Below are 22,797 nucleotides of genomic sequence, written 5' to 3' on the forward strand. Positions count from 1 at the left end.
AGGTTCATAGGTAATTTTCTACGTGTTTTGATCTCCTATTTAATAGGGGTTTTTGTGATTTGGCATGTTGTATCTTCAAATAGCCTCGAGAAAAATCTTTTGCCAAGCCTTGAGATCCATGATGGAATCCATGCATTGTAGGATAGGTGATCTCGACATCTTTGAAGGTGGGTACCACAGGAGGTTCATCTATATACGTGAGGAAATTGCTAGACCACTCTATGTTCTTTTGGTGAATTTAAAAACAGCACGGGCTACATCAATGCCTACCAAGAGGGAATGGCTTGTCTAGCATAGTTTGAATAAGCTTTTACTTGAGTAAAAGCCTAGCCGATTCCTTTAATGCACAGAGCTACCCTCTTATAGCTACTCAAAAACAATGTAGATTATAGATCTGAAATTTGTACACCGAGCTCTCTCCAGAGATATGTTAAACGCTATAATTTTTCTTGCTACGCTACAACTCTCCATTACCATTTGAGTTGCTTTTAGGAATGATCAAGTTCATCAACATAAATCCTCTTGAGCTTGCTCTTGACAAAGTTGACTTCTGCTTTTCCTTGCTCCTTTGTGGGTTCTATTGCCTTCCAATATGTTTATTTGAATCATGCTCAATATCAGCTCGCATATTCCAAGTTGTTTTTATTACATCTTGATTTTCTTTGGAAATTGCTACTTCTACATGTGGTTTTTTATAAGTCGTCTTTGCTTGGGCTCTCATTATGGCTTTTAGTGGAATTCACTCTTCCACTTGTGGAGAAGAGTATGCTTTCACCTCTGCTGAAGCCAAATTTGTCTTGCAGCTTCTAGAAACATGTTTGGGTAATCTTGCCCCAATGTGCAAAGCTGCATCATCCTAGACTAACCCAAAACTAGGAGAAAAAACACCCAAAAATGTATAAGCATGAAGAAGATTGCCATAACTCGATGATATGACATGACCATGACTGGACCTGAAGAGGGAAAGCACTCAATGTTGCCACTCAAAGATGCTTATGGAAGTGAATAGACTTTTAAGATCAACTTGAGGTGTTTCAAGCTAGCTTAATTTCATGAATTCATACTGCCACCCAACACAACACCAAAATGCATGGTGACATATGAACATCCAATGTAAATGTTTGTTGTGTTTATGTGTTAATTTATATGTATTCATATATGGACTATTTGCAAGGAGTGGCATGATAACATATGGATTCTAGTACCGTTTTGTGTTGATGTGCGAGTCTTGTGATAATGTAATTTGTGACAAATAGACACTTTTAGTCTTCTTTGTGTTGTGCCATAAAGCACGCATTGGTTTGTGAAGTTTTTTCCTGTGCACGAGCAATTTTAGCATCAGATGTTGTCACTGGCCATGCTTGACGACAATGATGTTTTTGGCATTTTACGCTGAGAACAATTGTATTACACCAACTACCAACTACGGGCTTATTTGATGGATCATTATATGTAGGTTCATTATATATATAAATATGTATATATATATATATATATACGCACACTCCCCCCACCCCCCCCCCCCCCCCCCCCCCCCCCCTCTCTCTCTCTCTCTCTCTCTCTCTCTCACACACACACACACACACACACACACACACACTTTTGTTGTAAATCTATTTGATTAATTTACTAGTGGGAAACCTCGAAGCGAGGAAAACCCACCAAAAGGATCATATAAAGGGGAAGAACACAAAACTACTCAGCTGTACTGTGTAGCTAGAAACATTCATAGGAAAGCTGATGTATCTCTGCGGTGATATCACCAACTTCCAAAGAAAACCGTAACGATTGCCTAAGAGAAAGCTTGAAGAGTGGGAATGATTTGCATGAGTACGATGGAACATGTAAGCATTACACTGACGCCACAGGGTCCAATAAGCCCAATATCCGACCCACGTAAAGAAGACCGTGAAACGCTGTAGTGTCGGTGAGAAAATGCCAAATGCCCATAACCTTTTGTGGAAGACAACCCCTGGAAAACGGAGATGCATACATGCCAACAAACGGCGAAGGAAATCTCTAGTAATGTAGCGATACTACAACAAGAGGTAGATATTCTCTTTTGCAGTTGAGCAACGGACACAAGAAGAGGGGTGAATATGACGTGCCCTAAGAAAAGTGCCGACTATGAGCACTCCAAACAAACAGTACCAAAGAAACAGTCGCTCCTTCAAAGGCAAATGGCTTTTTCACAAGGCAGAGAGAAGCTTTCTCCACCGGAGATAAGATTTGTGCATGTGCCAAAGGGCATTACAATGATCAGCAAGCCATGGTTGTGGTAGAGAAGAGCATAAATTCGATCGGCAAAAATTTCTCGAAAAGGCGTTTTCCAAAGATCTCGATCAAACATGCGATCACCATCAGGCAAAGGTGTAATGGGCAAAAAATCAAGCAACATGTTTTGAAGTTCTCTCCAAAATTGACGGTAATGCATGCCGAATCCAAAACGGCGAGCGGCGAAGGGAAACTCAAAAGTATATCCGGCCTCATCGACTACATTCTCAACCACACGAATGCCACGACCAGAGAGAAAGTAAGCTTGACGAAGCGAGCGGTCGACCAAAGTAAGAGAGAATGCCCGGCTCCAATGGAGACTCTCCAAACGAATCGAATCACCTTCCTGCCGAGGATTCCATGAAAGATGAATCGTAGCCTCTTTCCAGGCACATACCAAGGTGGAAGCAAGAGGACATCCAGGAATGTGCCCTTCCATCTTGCCAAATACCACCTCCCATATAGATGATTGCCAATGGCCAAATGGGGAAGTAACAACATGTTGACCGAGGTATGCAAACATCAGAGTCCAAGGCTGAATTTGTTGCGTAAGTGTAGGCAACAACATAGCTTTCCTAGCAAGAACATGCCTGTGCCACCAAGACGTTTAGGAGTGCAAAGCTTCTCCATCGACATCAAGCGCAAGCCTTTTTTCTGAGCATGGGTCCGCCACAAATGGGACATAATGTCCAACATAAGAGAATCAAGACAACGACGAGGCCAATGCATCAGTGGCAGAAAGAATTGAACATATGTCATCAGGATACTCTGAACAATTCACATACGAACATGTAATGGCCAAGTGGATAACTTCTAGTAATGCAATTTGACATTGAAACGTTGCATAACCCAATCCACTTTCTGAGAGTGAGTGACATTCCATCCAATTGGATAACCCAAATGCCTAGTAATCACATTTGGAGAAACAATCTCACCTGGCCACAATAGACTATGTGAATCACAAGAACGAAGAGCCAGAAGCTTTGATTTACAAAAGTTGATTCTAAGTCCAACCGCACTGCCAAATAGTTCCAAGGCTTCCATAATCACTTCAACATCAGCTTGCTGATTACGAGGCATAAACAACGAGTCATCGGCGTAAGCCTGGCCAATGAAGGTACGACCCGAGGGTAACCGCAGACCATGAAGACGCTCAACACAGGTCAGGTGATCAAGATAAATCAAGAGTGGTGTGGCAATAGCATACAACAAAGCACTAAGGGGGCAACCTTGCCTGACCGAACAACCAAGCGGCCAAGATTCTGTTAATTCACCTTCCAAGATCCCCGAAGACGTGCTACATGCATACAAGAAATAAACCACATTGGCCAATTTAGGACCAAATCCTAGGCACCTCATCGTGGCAGCAATGAAGTTCCATTGTACAGTGTCAAAGGCCTTTTCAATATCAACTTGCATAACCAACACATCTTGCTGAGTGTATTTAGCATACTCCATGCCAATAATAACATTAGCTAGATTGTCCATAATCTGGCAACGTGGAATGAAACCTTATTGAGCCTGATGGAGTCCTGCAAAAAGATGGTCCTTAATGCGGTGCACTAGCATCTTAGCCAATATCTTGTAAACCACCGGCATCAAAGTAATAGGGCACCAGTGAGAGAATCGCTCGCAAAGCGCTTGCTTAGGAAGCATTTTAAGTAAACCTTCTTTCCAAGATAGAGGCAAATCCTGTTTCTCCAGTGCTGCATTTATCATGAAAAGCAATGGTTGTTCAAGAGCCTCCCAGAAGAAGAGGAAAAATTCCACAGTAAGCCCATCCCAACGGGAGATCACCAACGACCCAATGCAAGCAACGCACTATGCAACTCTGAGCCCGTAAACGGTTCCTCAAGGCAACATTCACCTTGGTCGGGGATATGATCGGACGAACAAAAGAAAGCATCAATTGACGCACATGGCAAGCAGCCAAAGCTGCCTGAGAAGGAGCAGTAAACAACTGTCGATAATGCAAAACCATGGCATTATGAGCAAGTTCTTGCTTCGAAGAAGTCCAAACACCTGAGGAATGCATAACTCTCTTGATTGCTTGTGAGACCCTTGTATGATGCAAATGCTTAAAGAATTGCTTCAAAGCACAACCTTTATCCATGAAAGCCTGTTGACGTGCACACGTCTGCCATTTAGCAATTTTTCACTTATCATTATGTTGAATACACACACAAGCTTCACACAAGTCCGATATCTCACAGTTAGACAAAGGCCGCAAATCAGCCAATACTTGCAGCTGTTGACAAGCTTGCTTTGCATCCTTGACATCCCCCTGAGTGCACTGCATGTAATGCGTGCCATAGTCATAAATAACACTTTGCACCCTCATAACAAAGCGATACCAGGCAGCATCAAGGTCAAGATGCATGTGAGCAAGCAAAGGGGGAATAATATCAGAAATCATGTCACGAAAAACCTCATGAGTGAGATAAGCGTTGTTAATATGTAGCAGATGTTTCCTAGGAAGAGACTGATCACAAAGAGACTGCCCAAAACTCAAGTTCAACAAAACAGGCTAATGATCCGATAATTGTAAGGCGTAATCCTCATATTGTTGCAAATTAAGCAAATACCATCGATCCAACTGCGCTCGATAAGAAGAGATAGAAACATGCTAAACGTAAATCTAGAGGCATTTGGATGCAAATAATGCCATAAATCAATCATCTGAGTAGAAGCAAATAACACTTTGCACCCTCATAACAAAGCAATACTAGGCAGCATCAAGATCAAGATGCATGTGAGCAAGCAGAGGTGGAATAATATCTGAAATCATGTCACGAAAAACCTCAGGAGTGAGATAAGCGTTGTTAATATGTAGCAGACATTTCCTAGGAAGAGGCTGATCACAAAGAGACTGCACAAAACTCAAGTTCAACAAAACAGGCTAATAATCCAATAACTGCAAGGCGTAATCCTCATATTGTTGCAAATTAAGCAAATACCATCGATTCAATCGCGCTCAATAAGAAGAGTGAGCAACATGCTGAAAAGTAAACCCAAAGGCATTTGGATGCAAATAACGCCATAAATCAATCATCTGAGTAGAAGCAAAGAGATTATCCCATTCTTGCCTTTCCGCAAACAACATATGTGAATTACCTGTGGTACTATCATCCATACCAAGGGTATTATTAAATCACCGCAAAGGAATGCATTTGAAGTCCATGATTGAGAAGAGATGTCTCGCCATAAAGCAGACCTTTGCCCATATGCTGTATACGCAAAAAGGACTCCAAATTCATATACCTGACCATACTCAGCACGGGTATTATTAATCACCGCAAAGGAATGCATTTGAATTACCTGTGGTACTATAATCCATACCAAGGGTATGATTAAATCACCGCAAAGGAATGCATTTGAAGTCCATGAGCGAGAAGAGATGTCTCGCCATAAAGCAGACCTTTGCCCATATGCTCTATGCGCATAAATGCCTCCAAATTCATATACCTGACCATACTCAACAGGCATTGAGCGGCCCTGCGGATCATTATACAAGAGAGCAGGTTGAAGCTCCTGCCCAACGAGCATCAATAAACCTGAATAATTTTCCCTTTATCCACATTAGGAACCACCTTCATAGTAGAAACTTCATTCAGTTTAGCTTCACCAATAGATTTGCCTATAGAGGCAAGGGTAGACAAAGGAACAGCCCAAAGAGGGGACTACAAAACTGGTTCAGGACATTCAGATTGCATGTGAATGAATCTACCACATAAAAAACAAGAGTTTGCAAATTTATCCCATTTGAGTTTAAAAGAACGTTGTTGCACCCATGGATCCTGTGAATCCACCATAATTCCAACCGAGGTATGCTTGTCCGTATCCCAAAGAATGTAAAACCTATTGGTGTTTGCATCCAATTTCGGGGGGCAAATCACTTTACCAAGATGAGCGGCCAACAACGGAAGAAAATGTCTCCATGTGCAAGGAAAATCAACAATTTCCATCCACACATGACATTTGTGAGGAATAAGGCTTTGATAATCCTTAGTGAGTGCCCACGGCAGAACATGGAACCTCATAGAAACCACGAGCACCAAAATAAACGCCTCGAACAGCCTGATGTTTGAGAAGGAAATCAACCCATAGTCCGACATCTTGCGCACTGGGCATTTTGCCCGGGAAAAACAAGATGACCGCATTCATGGCATATTGTGCTGTCGGATCCATAAGGTCCTGCATTGGAATACGCACCTCAAGGGCAGGTGCTTGACCATTCTAAGCTTTTCGGGCCTCTTTGAAGTCTTCATATAGATAGCTTTTGATTTCAAAGGCAGTCTTCGAAGCATTGTCCATGGATTTACGGTGCTTGAAAACACATGGGAACTCTGACATGCATCAACCAGACCAAGACCGAGGAAAAAATCAAACGAAATTTTCACAACAAAGGACTTTGTTTTATTTTATCTATTTACAAAGAGCTCAAAAGTATATACATCTCCCACAGAGGGCATACATCTGCAAAACAACAGTGCCTGGAAATCTGTGCTGAAAAATAACCAAAAGTTGCAAACTCTCACGGGGAAGGACCACTACTGCAATGGTGCACAAATCACTGATCTCAAGCCTAGGACGAGCTGAAATGAACCCCCCAGGCAGACTGCGCAGGGACTGAAGGCTTTGTTAGTGGCTGAATACTGCAGGCCTCGCGCTGTTGATGCACATCAGCAGACTACGCAACAGCTCCAGCAGGTCGTGCGAGCTCAGTCTGAAATTGCAACGGCACGCAGAGAACTGACAGTGGGCGAGGGAACACTAGACAGCTCGGGCGGATCACCTGCAAGGATCGTGAAACGCGCGCAGAGCAAATGAGAGGACTCGTGCATGTTGGTAGACGAGTAGAGGCTCACGTAGGACTTCCTTCACGTCACTCTTACACACACACTCTCTCTCACTCTCTCTCTCTCACACACACACACACACACACACACACACACACACACAAAGCTACTACGAGAGTGCAATAATAATTACCAGTGTTTTCATCAACCTGTTGTGCTGAAGTTTTAATTGTTTGAAAATCGACATGTGCTACAAAATTACATAGGAACCTGTTTTGAGGCACCAAGCTCGACCAATCCACAAACAACATACATCACTATCATTGGTGGTTCTTGCACCAATGTCAAACTCCGGCAAGCTGTCCATGCCTAAGCTGGACATGCCTCTGATACTACTTGATGATGCCTACGGGCATGTACACACACACACACACACACACACAAAGAGAGAGAGAGAGAGAGAGAGAGAGAGAGAGAGAGAGAGAGAATTGTGTTGGTGGCGGTCTACAACAGTAGTCAACTTCATCTCATTTATGGTATGTGAAGTTATGGTAGTAAGAGGGCGATTGGACAACGGATATTAGGCTGGATCATATTGACCCTTTACCCAATACTGAAATGGAGAATTGAAAAGGAAACAACTTACAAATTTGGAAAATTTATTGTGAAAACGTATATGAGTAGTTTCTTTGAGGGAGAGCATGTTGTACACCAATAGCATGCTAGGGTTAAGGATGCATTTTGGTGCCCCTATACATAGTTTCATCTAATTAAAGTTTTATGTGCTATCATTTAGTAGTTTTTATTTTAGTTTATGCATGATCACATGGACATGGACATTATTGTATATGGTTTCTCTCATAGGCTAGCATGGCCTTTTGCAAATGTTCCTTCAATATTTCTATTTTTCTTTTCTCTGCTTCTTTGTCTACCTAATTCCAGAGAGAGAGAGAGAGAGAGAGAGAGAGGTTATCTCTCACATAAAAATTGATTTTTCATCAGATAGTTTTGATTTTTAAATTTCAAAATTCAAGGACAAAAAACCAAAAATTTTTTCCATCAAAAACTAACTTCAAATTCTCCTTTAGAGACCTCTTCGTTGGAGGCATTTACTCCTTTTGATCAAAAGATAGAATATTCATGGCAAAATACCGTCCATGTAAGCCAGATGGTATCTGTCAAAACATAATACCAAATTTAGCAAGAAATCTTGACCCGAAAATGTTCTCACATGTAATTTTGTATTTAAGAGACCTCAAGATTTCATCAATTTTCTTCTTCTCAAAAAGTGGAATTAAAGCCATAAAATCCAAATCAAGGTAGCATGCATCCCCAAAGTTCTACAGAACTCCATCCAAAAAAGAACTCCATCCAAAAAAGACCCAAAAATGGTTTGTGATTCTATTTTTATTAAAAAACCAATCATCAGAGTTTACTATCAAGAAACCAAGCAAGTTGATAAGTGTGTCCAACCCACATCATAAGGCCAAAAAACGGTTAATCAAAACCAACACTATGGATCATGGGTTTCAGATAGATCTTCAATACAAACAAGCTAAGAGTATGAAAAAATCCAAGATTGCAACATAAGGCATAGCATCTTGAATAGCTCATGGTTTAAACTCCAACTGTGGATGGTAAAGTATGCGTAGGTCTGTATTACGCTACTATATTGGGGAGGCACATAATGAGTCAAGGGATCCATAGTATGAGCCAAGAGACCATCAACTAAGACCACACAAAAAGGGAATCAGTCAAGTGGTTAAGGAAAATAATCTAAGAAATCCTCATACATCCAACAAATGTACCAGAGGATTGGAAAATTGAGAACAAGTCTCCCTCTCCCCCCCCCCCCCCCCCCCAAAGTAAAATTATCATAGTAAATAAAAAAGGCCATCAATAAAGAGAAGAGACATGTCAAAAACTCTCAAGTAATTCCATTCTTAGATTCATAGTAATAACACCTAAAGGACGTAATTTTTTGGTGAGCATTTTTCAGCGAGCCCTTTTTTGGAATCGGACGAGTAGATTCCAAGAAGATTCTTTCTTACCTTCTCAACTTTATTCTCTCTCTTGATCCTCTCTCTCTCTCTCTCTCTCTCTCACACACACACACACACACATGTGTGTGTGTGTGCTTTGCTGATGGTTGTATATATGTTAAAAAAAAGTGGTAAATGGTTCTACCATTATACCACCCAAGCTTCTTCTTCTCCATCATCATCTGCTTCTCTCTCTCTCTCTCTCTCTCTCTCTCTCTCGATCAAACATTCATAATTTATAAATCTCTCTCTCTCTCTCTCTCTCTCTCTCTCTCTCTCTCTCTCTCTCACTATCCTCTCACTCATACATGCGTCTTGTCTTCTCAAATGTTGTGATATATGTTGAGCAGCAAGATTAACCACCAACGTGATAAGTGGCCTTCTATTTTTTTACACTTATGAGTGATCATACACATACACATTTGTATACAAACATGGAAATATACCCATAGCAAAGCACACACACTCTTTTCACACATCATGCTATTCGCCGTGAAACATGATAAGCCATCAACCGGGACAATGATACATATACAAAAAACGTTCGCAACAAATCAATTTCAACGGTTAACACTACAAAATAATGAAATTCAATTAATATCTAAAGACTGCAGTTAAAAAACCACATACTAATATTAAAAGGGTTTAAAGTACACAATTTAAAGGAACAATTACAATAAGATAGATATGGAAAAAAAAGTACAATATGCTAATATGGTGTCAAGGCCTTATTTCTCTAACATTAGCGAGGAAAGGCCGGTGAGATCTAGTTGTTGTTGTTGTTGTTGGTTCCATTGGCTATTCCTTGCACAACAATGTATGCCATCCACACTTCTACCCAATCCTCCACGTGTCGTTTGAAGGATGCACAGTGTGGGGTGCGAAAACTATGTTCCCTCCAAATCATATTTGCATTGTTGGCTAGTGCGGCAACTTGATCGATATCCCCTTCGGTTGGATGTGCATTGAAATCATGGTTTTGCATGGCGTTGAATATTGAGATCGTGGCCTCATTCACTGCACGGAGAGCATCCGTATAGTTGTGTGCACTCTGTGCTGTGCATACATCATTCATAACATATACATTGTTGAGAATGTAATTGACGTGCACATTGTTGATGGGGTCAACACGGGGCGGGGGTTGAACACGCCAATCGCGTTGTCCGCGCTTTCCCCTAGGCATGGTAAATATGTGAATGAGAGAAAATTAAAGAAATAACTTTAGAAAATAGATACCTAATTAGCGTGACTTGCACATGAATGAATGAATGAAAATAATGTTCTTTTGGTTATTTATTTAAAATCCCAAGCGTCTTTACTTCAAAGGTCATTCGCACCATGTCCTCCATAATATTTTCACATAAAATATTACAAAGAAAAAAACTCACTAAAAGATTAACCACCATCAATTGACTTGCCTTCAAAAATTAAACATAGTTACAAAAGAAAAAAAACATAGTGACAAACATATAGTAGATGGTGCGAAAATTAAAACATAGTATTACCAACCAGTAAGTTTTGGTTTGCCATTACATAGAGAATAAGTTACTATGTAGTAATCAATACAAGTCAAGATTTAGGTTCCCAGTGGTCGCAAATCCTGTGGGGGCTGTGCTACTGGGACGTGTGCAGGTGGGGGCTCCATGGGCAATGTGGGAAATAGTGGTGGATAGAGCGGTTGACCATAGCTTGGCCAACTTGGAACTATGGCTGAAGGTCTACTCAGAGGAGGAGCAGATGGCATAACCAACTCTTGGCGACATCGTAAAGGAGACAAGGGTGGCTGCGACTATGCTCTACGTGATACCTCGCCCACATGAAGAGTCGATCCTAGACCAGTAGGAAGACGCTACTGCGGTTGAATACGTGCCAAAAACAATTTGTTGTCCAAATCAGTGCTGATGTAATGTCGTTGTAGAAGCTCGCACTTCATTGCCAAGCCACCACAACCTGCAAGACTATCCAAAACTGCATCCCCAACCTTTGTGAAGGTACCCACAAACAACCACCTTTTTACAAAAGCACAAACATGAGCAGACATTTCAATGGCACATTAGCGGACTAGTTCAATGGCAAAAATTGAGCATAAAAGTGTCCTCCTTGACTTACCGAGCAAAGAACTCGCTCTTCTCCACTCCATGCCAAAATGGTGCTCCAAGGGCATCTAGCATCTATGGCAAGTCATGTAGTGGATCTCAGATCATGTCACAATCAAACTCGAACCCATCGTTGTCAGTTGCCACATCTCCTGCTTGATGATCTTATAGTGGAATCACTAGAAGGCCTTCAATTTTACGTGTGAACATGACCAACAATAAGGTCGTGACCTGCAATATGGGTACTGTTTCAAACAAAAAACGCACCAATATCTACCAACCATGAAATTCGTGGAGAGATGGTTGAGAACTTATTGAATCTGTGAAGTCATCTATCACAGCGTATGTGTGTGACACCATCCAAAGAAAAATGGTGCGAAGATAATAAAAATTGTGCAAGTGGACCTCCTCGGTGATGAGCGCTAAGTGGTCTGCTCCACACGCCATGGCTACTGCACCATCCGAAAGTAAAAACTGTGCAGCCAAGGTGAACACATTGGCAATGAGCTTGACAGAGAATCCATTCCATCAGGGTATGCCACCAATGCCGGCATCAAGTTTGCAATGTGTGAGAAGGTTTGCCCACACAACCCCTCCAAGCCGCTGATCACACTCCATTTTGCTGGAGTGTGAGAGAGACCCAATCAAACGTTGGATCACTCGAAGGATCCTATAATACATAAATACCATGCAAAAAAAGATTGAGTGAGTGCTTATCAAGTTCAAAGTGGATGCCAAAGTGTCATAAACTCACTCAAAAGAAATCTTTGGATCCATGATAGCCTTCCGTAGATGGCATAGGTTAGCAAGTACTGCGAGATGTACTATGAATACCCCAACACTTATAATTTCTATCATTTGTGCATTAGAGTGAGCCAAAACTATGTCAAACACAAAATTTAATGACATCACTTGCGTCATCATCGATGTCTTACACATTCTGCTCTCTGTTAATCCTCATAGCTTCCTCTTGCACACTCTTGATTGTTTCCACTAAAGCACTTATTTAATATGCTACAGTTGTCTTTAGTTTGTGATGAGTAATCATATGATGAATTCATCATTATCATCCATTTCTTTACTATCTACAACACCCCTGGGTGATTTTGCATGTTGCAGTGTCACATTTACCCCTTCATGCATTTCATCCAGCTCATTCAAGTCAACATTATAGGACTTCTCTTCTTCTATGATTTTCTTGACATGCTTCTTGTCATGCACGCTTCCCACATCATCAATTCTTGTGTGTTTCTTTCAAACGTTAATTCTCATATCCAAATTGCTAGTTAGAAAGAAAAGCTGGATTCTTAGCACTGCAATTAGCATGCTCAAGATGCTGGTGGTAAGCATGGGATGTGTGGTAGCTAACATAATGAATATATACATATATACAATATGCCAAGTAGCTTACTGTATATATGTACATAATGGTATGCTAGGTAGCATACCATTATGATTTCTTGTATGTTTAGTATGCCAATAAGCATTCCATGCATGTATAGTATTCCACGTATTGGGTATGCTAGTTAACATATTGGGTATGCCAACTAGCATACACAATATGCTAGCCACCATACCCACTATGCTAACTAGCATACACAATGTGATAATTAGCATTCATAGTATGCTAATTAGCATTCACAATATGCTAGCTAGCCAATTCCATGTACTCGGTATGCTAACTAGCATACATAGTATAAAAAAAAAGAGCTTGCATACTTGAGATGATCTAACCAAAAAAGGAGTTGAAGAGAGATTGCATTGTGAAATTGGGTGCGAATAATACAACGGATCATGTAAGGAGCTAGAGCCTTCAACACAACAAAACTTTGAAGGCAAGTCGATGAGGTCAACAAGGATGGACAGGTTTGTGGAGTTGTAGCTACTCAATAAAGGACCTAAAAATAGTCAATTTTAATATTTCATTCTTGAATTATGTGCCCATGTACTAGGATAAATTGCACATTTGACTAAGGGATAATTATTAATGTGGAAACTCTCCAACATAATTTTGTATGGCACTTAGGTAGTTCATGCGCTAAATATTGGTATAATATTTTAGAAACAATTTTGTAGTTAGTAAATTTTGAGTTTTTAGTTAATTTTATTCATAGCTTCTCAAATGTTGGGATTTTGTGGGGACATCTTCTTCTTTAGAGCAAACATGTAGCTTATCAAATAAGTGTTCTTTTAAAAGCTCATGGTAATTATCTTTTTGAGAGAAAAATGATACTATGGTTGGGTTTAGACATGGCTGCAACAAAACTATGGGAAGGGGTGCACTCAATAAGTGGCACTCATGGATAAAAGGAGCTTTCAAGTTCTGGACCCACCAACAAAGTGATCGAGCCCCCCCCCCCCCCCCCCCCCCCCCCCCCCCCCCAACCCACCCAAAAGAAGAGAAATATTTTTGCCTACCATTCCATGAAATGAGGAAGTGAGAGCTAAACCGAGGTTGGATCACTTCAGGCCAATATTTTGATAAGATGGGAAAATTTTGTTTTCATCGCCTGAGCTACCACCTTATGTGAAGAGGTGGAGGTAGAAGATTTAGCAAAGGCTATCGATACCCTCATCTCAACCAAGCCTATATACAAATGCACTTCAAACACCAAATGTCTTGAGAAAATATATAGCCCATCGATTGAGTGCTCTATATTGAAGCTCATGTTAGAGTATCTTTTTGGATTGCCCAAAGGGCATCAGCTATATTGTTGACTATCCTTTTTTATGTTGACTAGAAAAGGAATTTTAAATTTGGAAAAATGTGGGGATCGCATAGATGAGGGCAATGATAGAGAGATGAGGTGGATTAGGCTAGGGTGGGGTTTTTGACGTGATAGGATAGGAGAAATCTTGGGGCAAATTTCTCGTATTGGTAGTGTAATGGAAATTGAATTGAGATTGATAAATAATTATTTAATGCATGTCACAGGTGGCAAAAGCATGATCGGTCAATGGACTAAACAAAAGGATAACACATTCTTCAAAATTTTTATTATTAAAGAGATCTTCATGAGCTATGGTCATTGTATGTCCAAAAAAACAGTCTATATTCATTTTGAGCATTCAAGAAATCTATAAATAATTACGTGCAAAAGAAAAATGCTCACTCTTGCACGGGGGGAGATTGCACCCACTAATTTTGTATTTCTTCTTCTTCTCTCTCCTCTCTCCTCTCTCCTCTCTGCTCTCTTCTCTCACCATGCATGTGTAGCACTCTGCTCTAGGAGGTGCATTTGAATGTGCTCTCATTCTTTGTCTCGCTCTCTACCTCTCTAAGATTGTATGTGATGCTTGATTGTGTGTATGTGCGACTTGCCAAGTATGCATATCTATGTATTTATTTGTTGTTAGTGGTCTTAGGGCCAAGACTAAGCTCCTGCAGTATGGAGACAAGGTGTCCACAAATAAAATCAAATATGGGATCTAGCTCATGGCCATGGAAGTCAACATCACCTTCATATAGCAAGCTAAGTACATTTTCATTTTGTGTTGGAATTTTGTTTTTGCATGTTAGCTAAGTTGCAAATCTTCTCAAACTTCCTCAATTTTGAGGTACCTTTTGATCATTCTTAGTTGCATGCATCATTAGATGCTCGTGCTTGTGTGACGATTTTGCATGCAACAAAGAAATTAATTTATGAAATAGTACTATTATTTGTATATAGATAGATTAAGCAAACTAATAGAGATTTTTCCTTGTAATAATAGAGAAGTCTACTTGAGAGAAAATCAATCACTTTCAAACGTGATCAACTAAAGAAAACTAAAGAATTTCAATATAGAAGTACATGCATGAGAATTCACGGGGAAAATTAGCAGAGAGATTTTTTTTGAATATAAAACTTTAACAGCTTGGGGAGAGGACGAGGAAGAGAGCATGAGAATGTTGTAAGAACAATAAAAAAAGACTTGGCCTTGAGTTAGTTCCGAGTTTACCTCGCCATGTTTGACAAAGCAGAAGAGGAAAAGAGAGCTTTTATTGTCATCTACACATTACCATTTTCAGAAGAAATGAGACCTATTAGCCTCAAGCTCAAGAGGATGTCCTCAAAGCAAGGTTATGACCACTCAAACTACGCTAACACACAAGATTTCAAGAGGCAAGAATAATAAGTTTCCTCCTTGCGGGCACTATAAAAGGAAAAATCCAGAACCGCCAACATTATCGTGGATTAACAAACGAAAATGGAGAGAGAAAACTTTGTGTTCAAGGTAATAACGGTGACAAGAGAGCCTCGCATCGACGGAACCTCCTTCTACGGTTCTTTCTTACTGACCTACTCCCCTTCTATCGCAGGGCCCCACTCCCCTTTCATCACAGGACCCCACACCATTCCATTCGACTCCTTCTTTGCCCGAGCATCTTGCCGAGCATCGTCGACAATCCACATGTGGTCGACAAACTTCTTATGGCATTGTGCACCGATGTGCTTCTTAGGGCAACGAATGCTGTGAGAGACGGAGCGAGGGGGGATCTTGTGGCTTTGCTTGTTTTGGCAGTGGAGGGGGGATGGAGTCCCTATTTCAGAGCATGCCCCTCTAGAAGTAGAGGACGAGGACATTGATGCACCCATGGCAGACACGCATGGGTGCTACTATAGAGTAAAGTATGGTGGAAAAGTCGACTTCGGTACATCACAGGGCAGGGCGTTTTGATGCCATCTTCAGATTCTTATACACTCAACGTATAAGAATTGTTTTGTAAAATTCAAAGACTAACAACTCAATCATGCATGCTACATCAAGGAAGCATTGCATTCTCGATTTCCAAATGCCCCCAATGAGCATTTTTTAGCACAGTGGTTGGATGGTTATACCAATTTTTTTTGAAAAATAAGCAATCAAGTGTACAACGAGCAGTGGCCAACTAGGTCGCAAATCTAGACAGGAGCTATCGTGGCGACAACATGGCAGATGTGGAGTGGGAGTGGGCAATGCAAGAAAAGGGCGAACAATCTGCAATGGGCTCATCCTACAATCAATACTGCGATGCTCGGGCCAGACAAACTTCCACACACTATGGTTTGGGAGGCAAAGCAGCTTGGAAGGACAAATATGTCATTTTTTAAAAAATCAGAGCCTAAATCGATCAAAAAATATTTCAGTTTATAAATTTCTTTTGTTATTGCTAACATAGAAAAATATCACTTTGAGTCGCTCGACCAAAGAGATGGTCAAGTATCGACAGTGGCACATGAAATTTGATACTTGGCAATGGAGAACCATCATGTTGGGGTAAAGGCGGTGTGTCTCTTACCATGGTCGGATACGCTAGAGATGTCTGACCGTCCATTACTTATACACATCTTATTCTTCACTAGATAGAAGAATAAGGGGCTCTCTCACACACATTGTGTTAGCTGCTCCACCCACATCTTGTGTTACCTCTCTCTCTCTCTCTCTCTCTCTCTCTCTCTCTCTCTCTCTCTCTCTCTCTCTCCCCTTCTTTCTCTCTACACATGCACCGCATTCGTGCACTCACAATTGGTATTAGAGTGCATGGCGATTGCGGAGAGCACGACGATATTGTGGTGGAGTTTACGATGAAGGTATGAAATTTTCAGCATTGTTTTGCAGTAGAATTTTGACTGAGAAAAAAAGTTTATTTTCATGCTGGTTCCTATGTCCATATTGAAAACGTTGTGTTCTACAACTTTCCAGTTGAAGCTAGATTCAACACCGATTTTGTTGTACAGTTGGTAAACTGTTTGCAAGTCTAGGGTACACAACTGCAGATTTTTACAAATCTGTTTTGACCTATAAAAATAGCTCATCTCATGCCCATTTCCCCCATTCCCAACCGTTTTTTGAGATCTACAACTTTGCAGAAGGAAGTTTCTACAAATTTTGAATGGTTTGAGAGATATGGCTGATCGATTGCGGGGTGTTCGGGAAGTTGCAAGTTAATGTGCAAACCATGTATGCATGCCACAGTGATTTGCTACATTTGGAGAGCTCGGATGGAGCTTTGTTGTTCTTTTGTTTTGGGCATTTAAATTTTGCTCACTCTCAGTAAAGAGAGTGTGGGCTGAAAATTTCAGGAAATTCATATCCATAAGTTGAGAAGATTTGGTGGATGCATGCATTGTTGTGGACTCCCCACCGATTTGCAAAGGTTTATGCATGTATGTTGAGTGCATTTATTGCTCGTGTTTGAGTTTGGCAGTTTTTGTTGGTTATTGTAATGTTGAAACTCTAGCAAAATTTTTCGAGCAGTTTTATGCGCATGATTTGATGTGATCCAAGAAATGATTGCAGATTGCACTCAGAGCTTGTGCGGTATTCTCTACAAGTGGGAGATTAGTGCGTGTATGCCTTGATACCACATTGGGTGAGCTTGCAAATAGCTCACAAGTTTGCAGTGTCTTGTAGAGAAGGTACAACTCATGTATTGACATTGCGGGAGCTTTACACTCATTAATTTTGGTCGAGGAATTCTCGGATTGTTTGCAATTGTATTTGGCATTGTACCATAGTGTTTTGGCATTGTTTACTTCCTCCTTTTTTGGTGAAATTTTGCTCTAGTTACTGAGGAGACTCTAGCACCGAATTTTTGCCAGGTTTTATGCATTTTGTGACAGGTGCTAGAGAGCTATTGTAGGCAAGTTTTGGCTTGTGCCTATGATGGTCATTTTGCTTGCGCTCTCATTGCATATGATCACTATTTATGCATGATTGGTTCTTGGTTTTGACTGAGGGTTATGCACTTTGTGCGATGTTCGCCATAGTTTTGGTGGCAGGTGTTTGATCAGCTAGTTTCCTTTTGCATGGTGTTGATCAGTTTTGCTCTTGCGGATAGTGCATTTACACTTTGTGTGGACTGATCTATAGACTCATTTTGTGCTCAGTTATGGGATCTTGCAGTGACATTTCATCATTGGATACATAGGTTAGTGTATCAGGTAGATCTCAAAGGCACAGACACGTGGTTTGCTGGCATTGTGGAAAACTAGGGCACATGAGGAGGCAATTTTTGAGGCGTTGGAGACAACGGAGGATTCCATTGGATATTGTTGAGAGTATGAGTGTGGTAGACACTCCTACTTCTATATATTCACCTACGCATACGTGGACTTTGGATCCTGATTGACAGCTGGACATCAGTTCTTTACACCATGTTACTCTTTGCAGGGATTTGTTTAGCACATTTTTTTCTTTGAGACAGGATGGTGTTCATGATGTGGGTGACATTCATTTGTGTTTTGCCATAGTGGGAGTATGCTTGTGATCCGTGATGTTTAGCATGTTCTTGATGCTTGTAGGAGTTTGATCTCCATCTCATAGCTCAGACATCATGCGTGTCATGTTCAGTTGATTGATGAGTCTCACTAGATGAGGAGAGGTTCACTTGTGATAGCACGAGGCCATCGTGATGCTCGTTCACCTCTTCTCTGTGTTTTTGGTGTCAAAGATGCCATAGTCTCCGTGAGTTCGTTTCCATGCAGACGTTTGTTGTCTAGGCAAGTACACTTTGCTGATGAGCAGTGTGAAACTTTGCTCATTGTGCATGCAGGTTCTGAGGATAGACATGTAGAGCAAGATAGCTCTTTGCGTGAACGACTAGAGTAGTCACCGGTGGTGGTGACAAATTTTGATGCTTTGCCAGTTAGAGAGTTGAGCAGTGAGTCACATGTGCGAGACATTGTAGTTTTAGTGACTTTCTAGATATGTACTTTTGCGGATGAGCCCTAGAGTGCTGTGCATGATATGTTTGTAGATGCAGAGTTAAAGAAACCATGCTCTAGCGAGACACGACCGATTGATCCTCTTAGGACAGAGATGCCTCCTACCATGGAGATGAGCGATATGGAGTTCTTTGACATGCTCATGCTAGAGACTGATATGGTGATGCCAGGATAGGTAGAGCATAGTAGGATAGATGCAGGGACATTCACAGTATTGAGCACCCCAAATTTGTCACATCCATTTGTTTATAATCCTAATGGTGCAGGGATTGCACATAGTGCAGAGGCGGTTGATAGGGATAGGTTAGTCAAAGTTGCATGGATTTCATCAGCTTTCAGGACTCTCATGTATGACCTCTTAGTATCAAGACCCAACATAATAGCTACAATGGGAGTGTTTGCAGTTGGGTTTGTCAGTCGTGCGATGATTGACACTAGCATGATGCATCATGGAGCGGTTCACGTCATTAAAGGATACTTGCAGGGTATACATGCCGATTCTAGTAGGAATATACACTTTTGCACACCGCTAGAGCCTACACGGTGGCATGCTTTGTCTTTGAGAGAGCTAGTGAACATAGGTTGAGACAAGTTTCCTCCCTTACGTACTGTACATACTACTAGGTCCTATAGTAATACCACTTATTGGCACGTTCGCCTTTAAGTGGGAGATTATTGGGGTAAAGGCATTGTATCTCTTACCCTAGATGTCCAATCGCCCATTACTTGTACACACCTTATTCTTCATTAGATAGAAGAATAAGGGGCTCTCTCACACACATTGTGTTGAGCTGCTCCACCCACATCCATTGTTGGGATAAAGGCATTGCACCTTTGCACGGGGCCAGATGTTCGGTGTCCGACCACCCACTGTATGTACATACACATTTCTTATTCTTCATATGCACAAAAAATAAGGAACCCCTCTTCACATTCTTGAAGGTTTCTCCACCCACACATTGTGTCTTCTACTCTTCTCCTCCCTCACACTCAACACGCACCGTGCATCGCTTCCTCACATAGCCCTCTCACAAGTGGTATCTGAGCTTCGATTTTGCGTGGGTGTAGTGTGATGGTCAAGTCGACGGCTTTGCAACAACAAGTGTATTGACTGTAGTAGATTCAAGAGAAGGGAGAAGGGAGTAGCTTGATAACGTGTGCACATGACAGGTTTGTAAGCAGTTTTGCACGTGTACACGAAAGCTTCTATACAGACATTGTGTGCACACAAATTCAACTACAAGAGAAGCCCAGATTGAAAATCTAAGCTTAGGTATGTATATTCAACTTGTATAGAGCTTGTGTAACAACCATTGCTAAATTTTGCAGAGAAGAAGGAGGAGCAGGACGTGCTGCAACTCGTATTTGTTGTTTTCGGCTCCCAAAACAATGTTTTTTGCATATCTCTGTCATACGGAGTCAAATAGATATGATCCATGAGTTTAGCTTGGGATTTTGGTACATTTTGGACGTGATGGTGGTGTCCATTTTCTGAAATTTTGATCAGATTTACAGCAGGTGCAATAGCAACAAGTTTTTGTTGCGTTTTTGGAACAAAAACGGATGTTTTTGGCATATCTCGCACACCCGGACTCGGATATATGTGATCTACGAGTCTATCCTAGGGTTTTAGCACGTTTTGATTGCACTAGTTGTATCAAAATTTTGAAATTTTGAACGCTAAAGTTTTTGCAGCAGCCTGCAACAACCTTGACATATTGAAGCTTGGCAGTTTGATTCCTACATTACAGAGCATTGTGCGGTTTGCATCTATGGCTATGTATGGCACACTAAGGTGCTATTTGAGAGGGAATTCACCTTGCTTTTGTGTATACAAGTGATGCTTTGGGATGTGACTTTCAGATTGTTACACATTTGGATGCGGTTTTGTACGCATTGTATGAATGTATGGGGCATTCTAAAGAATGGTTTTAGCGCGACTTTGTGCAATTTATGCTATGTTTGCATTTGCAGATACATCTTGAGCTAGGTATAGCTCACATATACTAGGTTCATAGGTATATAGGTGTTTTGGATAGGTGGAGTTGTCCATAGAGCTACTGTGTAGGAGTGAGCTCGGTTGCCATGCTTATAGTACATGTATGCTACATGAGGATTTGTGATTGAGACGGATTGGTCTTGAAAAGGTTTATGCACTTTTTGATTATGGTCCACAGGTTTTTTCTTGCTTCTCTTTGTTGTGTTTGGAGAGTGTTTAGTCACTTTTGACTTGGTGAATATGACATATGTGGATGAGAGACCGAGTCTCTGTTTTACGCATTACCAAAACGGCTTCATGGATGCATTTTATGCATTGTGTTGTTGATTGTTTATGAGCGATATGTTTTGAGTTTTTACTCGGTTTACAAGGGAAACTCTGTCAGATTTTTCCCAGATTCTTACCATGTTTTATGCATATCTGCAGTTTTCTCTCTGCTGGTTTAGTGGTCAAGTGTTTGACTCCCATTTTGACAAGTTTTGTCAGTCTTGTACAAACACTCTCACAATGAGATTTGCATATGCTCATGTGGCTACAAAATTTTTCAATCACAGGTTTCACAGGTTTTTGCAGATTTTGACAGGCAATTTCTCTTGTGGGATGCGTTTTGAGCTAGTTTGCTCACTACTTGCATATATGGTTAGGCGCTTTTAACTTGGTAGAGATGTTTGTCTCAGATTGTATGCTTGTAGATATAGCAGACTATGGACTTGATTTTATGCATATGTGAGCATTGGTTTTGATGCGTTTGATCATGATTTCCATGATTATGTAGTGGTTGAGTTATCTCCCACTTTGTTGCCAGTTTGGCATGGTCTATGGTTGAGCTTTTTCTGGAGTTCTTTACTTAGTTTACAGGGGAGACTTTGTCGGATTTCTCCCAAGATTTCTCACCATATCTAATTTCTTGGAATCCACTTGGTAGACATTTGTAAGAGTTTAGAGTCTATTGTGATGACTCGTGAGAGACAACGGTCTCGTAGTTGCCGATATATGCATTGTTAACATTGTGGTCACACAAGGTACATAAGACGCTGTTGTTTCAAACGTATGAGGCAGCAACGGAGATCTATGTATGATACACATGAGGTTTTGACACATGCTAGAGAACTGGCTTCATAGGCCAATGACGGTGATGTCACATTTGTATTTAGTGTTCCTCTTGATTACATGTCTTTCAGAAGTGAGACTTCTCCTCGTTGATTGCTAGATGAGGATGCAGTCTTCCATGTCACACCACATCATGAGTGGTTTAGCACCTTCTCTAGTGGGAGATTTGGTTGTGTACACTTGGCCGATGGTTCGGCGTTGAACATTGCAGGTGCATGAGATGTTTGCTTGTCATTGCCTAGTAGTGCATCATATATGCTACGACATGTGTGCTATGTTCCTCAGCTAAAATATAGCTTGATCTCAGTGAGACAATTAGCAGATTGTGGGTATCAGACATTGCTAGAGAGCACTCTTTCTAGATCCATTGCCAATCATTAGTGATTGTCAAAGGAGCCCACAGTGGCTTGGTATATCCTATGCATGTATCTGAGGTTTGAGACGACATAGTCTTGGATTTGTTGCTCGCATGCTTTAAGAGAGAGACAAGACATGTCTCCTTCACGAGTGAGCTCCACCATGCTCACAAGACAGAGCATTTAACTGTGTAGAATGTGCAAGTAGACTATGTAGAGACAGAGATAGAGCACCAATGCTCTAGTGAGACACAACATGTGTTGTCAGAGTTTGTGCATGCAGAGGTAGAGCAATTTTGCTCCCTAGAGACACATGTAGACATGACAGATATGGAGTTATTCCATTTTCTCATGCTAGAGACTGATGAGTTGGTGCCAAGATGCACAGTTTGGCCTATGGGTGAGAGGGACGTAGCCATCCCAGTGTCGG

The 22,797-nt window shown here is 41.1% G+C and overlaps 1 protein-coding gene across 1 annotated transcript; it reads right to left on the minus strand.

Moving 5' to 3' along the window:
• Nucleotides 1-5,667: 5,667 nt before the first annotated feature.
• Nucleotides 5,668-7,455, minus strand: LOC147423878 (uncharacterized). Its single transcript, XM_086502027.1, has 3 exons — nt 7,387-7,455; nt 7,267-7,323; nt 5,668-7,069 (listed from the first exon to the last, which is right to left on the minus strand). The coding sequence occupies exons 1-3, from the start codon at nt 7,453-7,455 to the stop codon at nt 6,965-6,967; spliced, it is 231 nt and encodes a 76-aa protein (XP_086358153.1). The 3' UTR covers nt 5,668-6,964.
• Nucleotides 7,456-22,797: the final 15,342 nt, after the last annotated feature.

The sequence above is a fragment of the Adiantum capillus-veneris genome, chromosome 26 (assembly GCF_014529385.1).
Source record: "Adiantum capillus-veneris isolate H3 chromosome 26, ASM1452938v2, whole genome shotgun sequence".
NCBI lineage: Eukaryota > Viridiplantae > Streptophyta > Polypodiopsida > Polypodiales > Pteridaceae > Adiantum > Adiantum capillus-veneris.

What these genes read in the sequence shown, in the direction of transcription:
- LOC147423878 (XM_086502027.1), bottom strand. Translation starts at nt 7,455, where the DNA reads ATGTCCAGCTTAGGCATGGACAGCTTGCCGGAGTTTGACATTGGTGCA. An exon ending in GAACCACCAATGATAGTGAT is followed by an intron (nt 7,324 to 7,386) that starts GTATGTTGTTTG and finishes GTAATTTTGTAG; the next exon opens with CACATGTCGATTTTCAAACA. An exon ending in ACAGGTTGATGAAAACACTG is followed by an intron (nt 7,070 to 7,266) that starts GTAATTATTATT and finishes CGATCCTTGCAG; the next exon opens with GTGATCCGCCCGAGCTGTCT.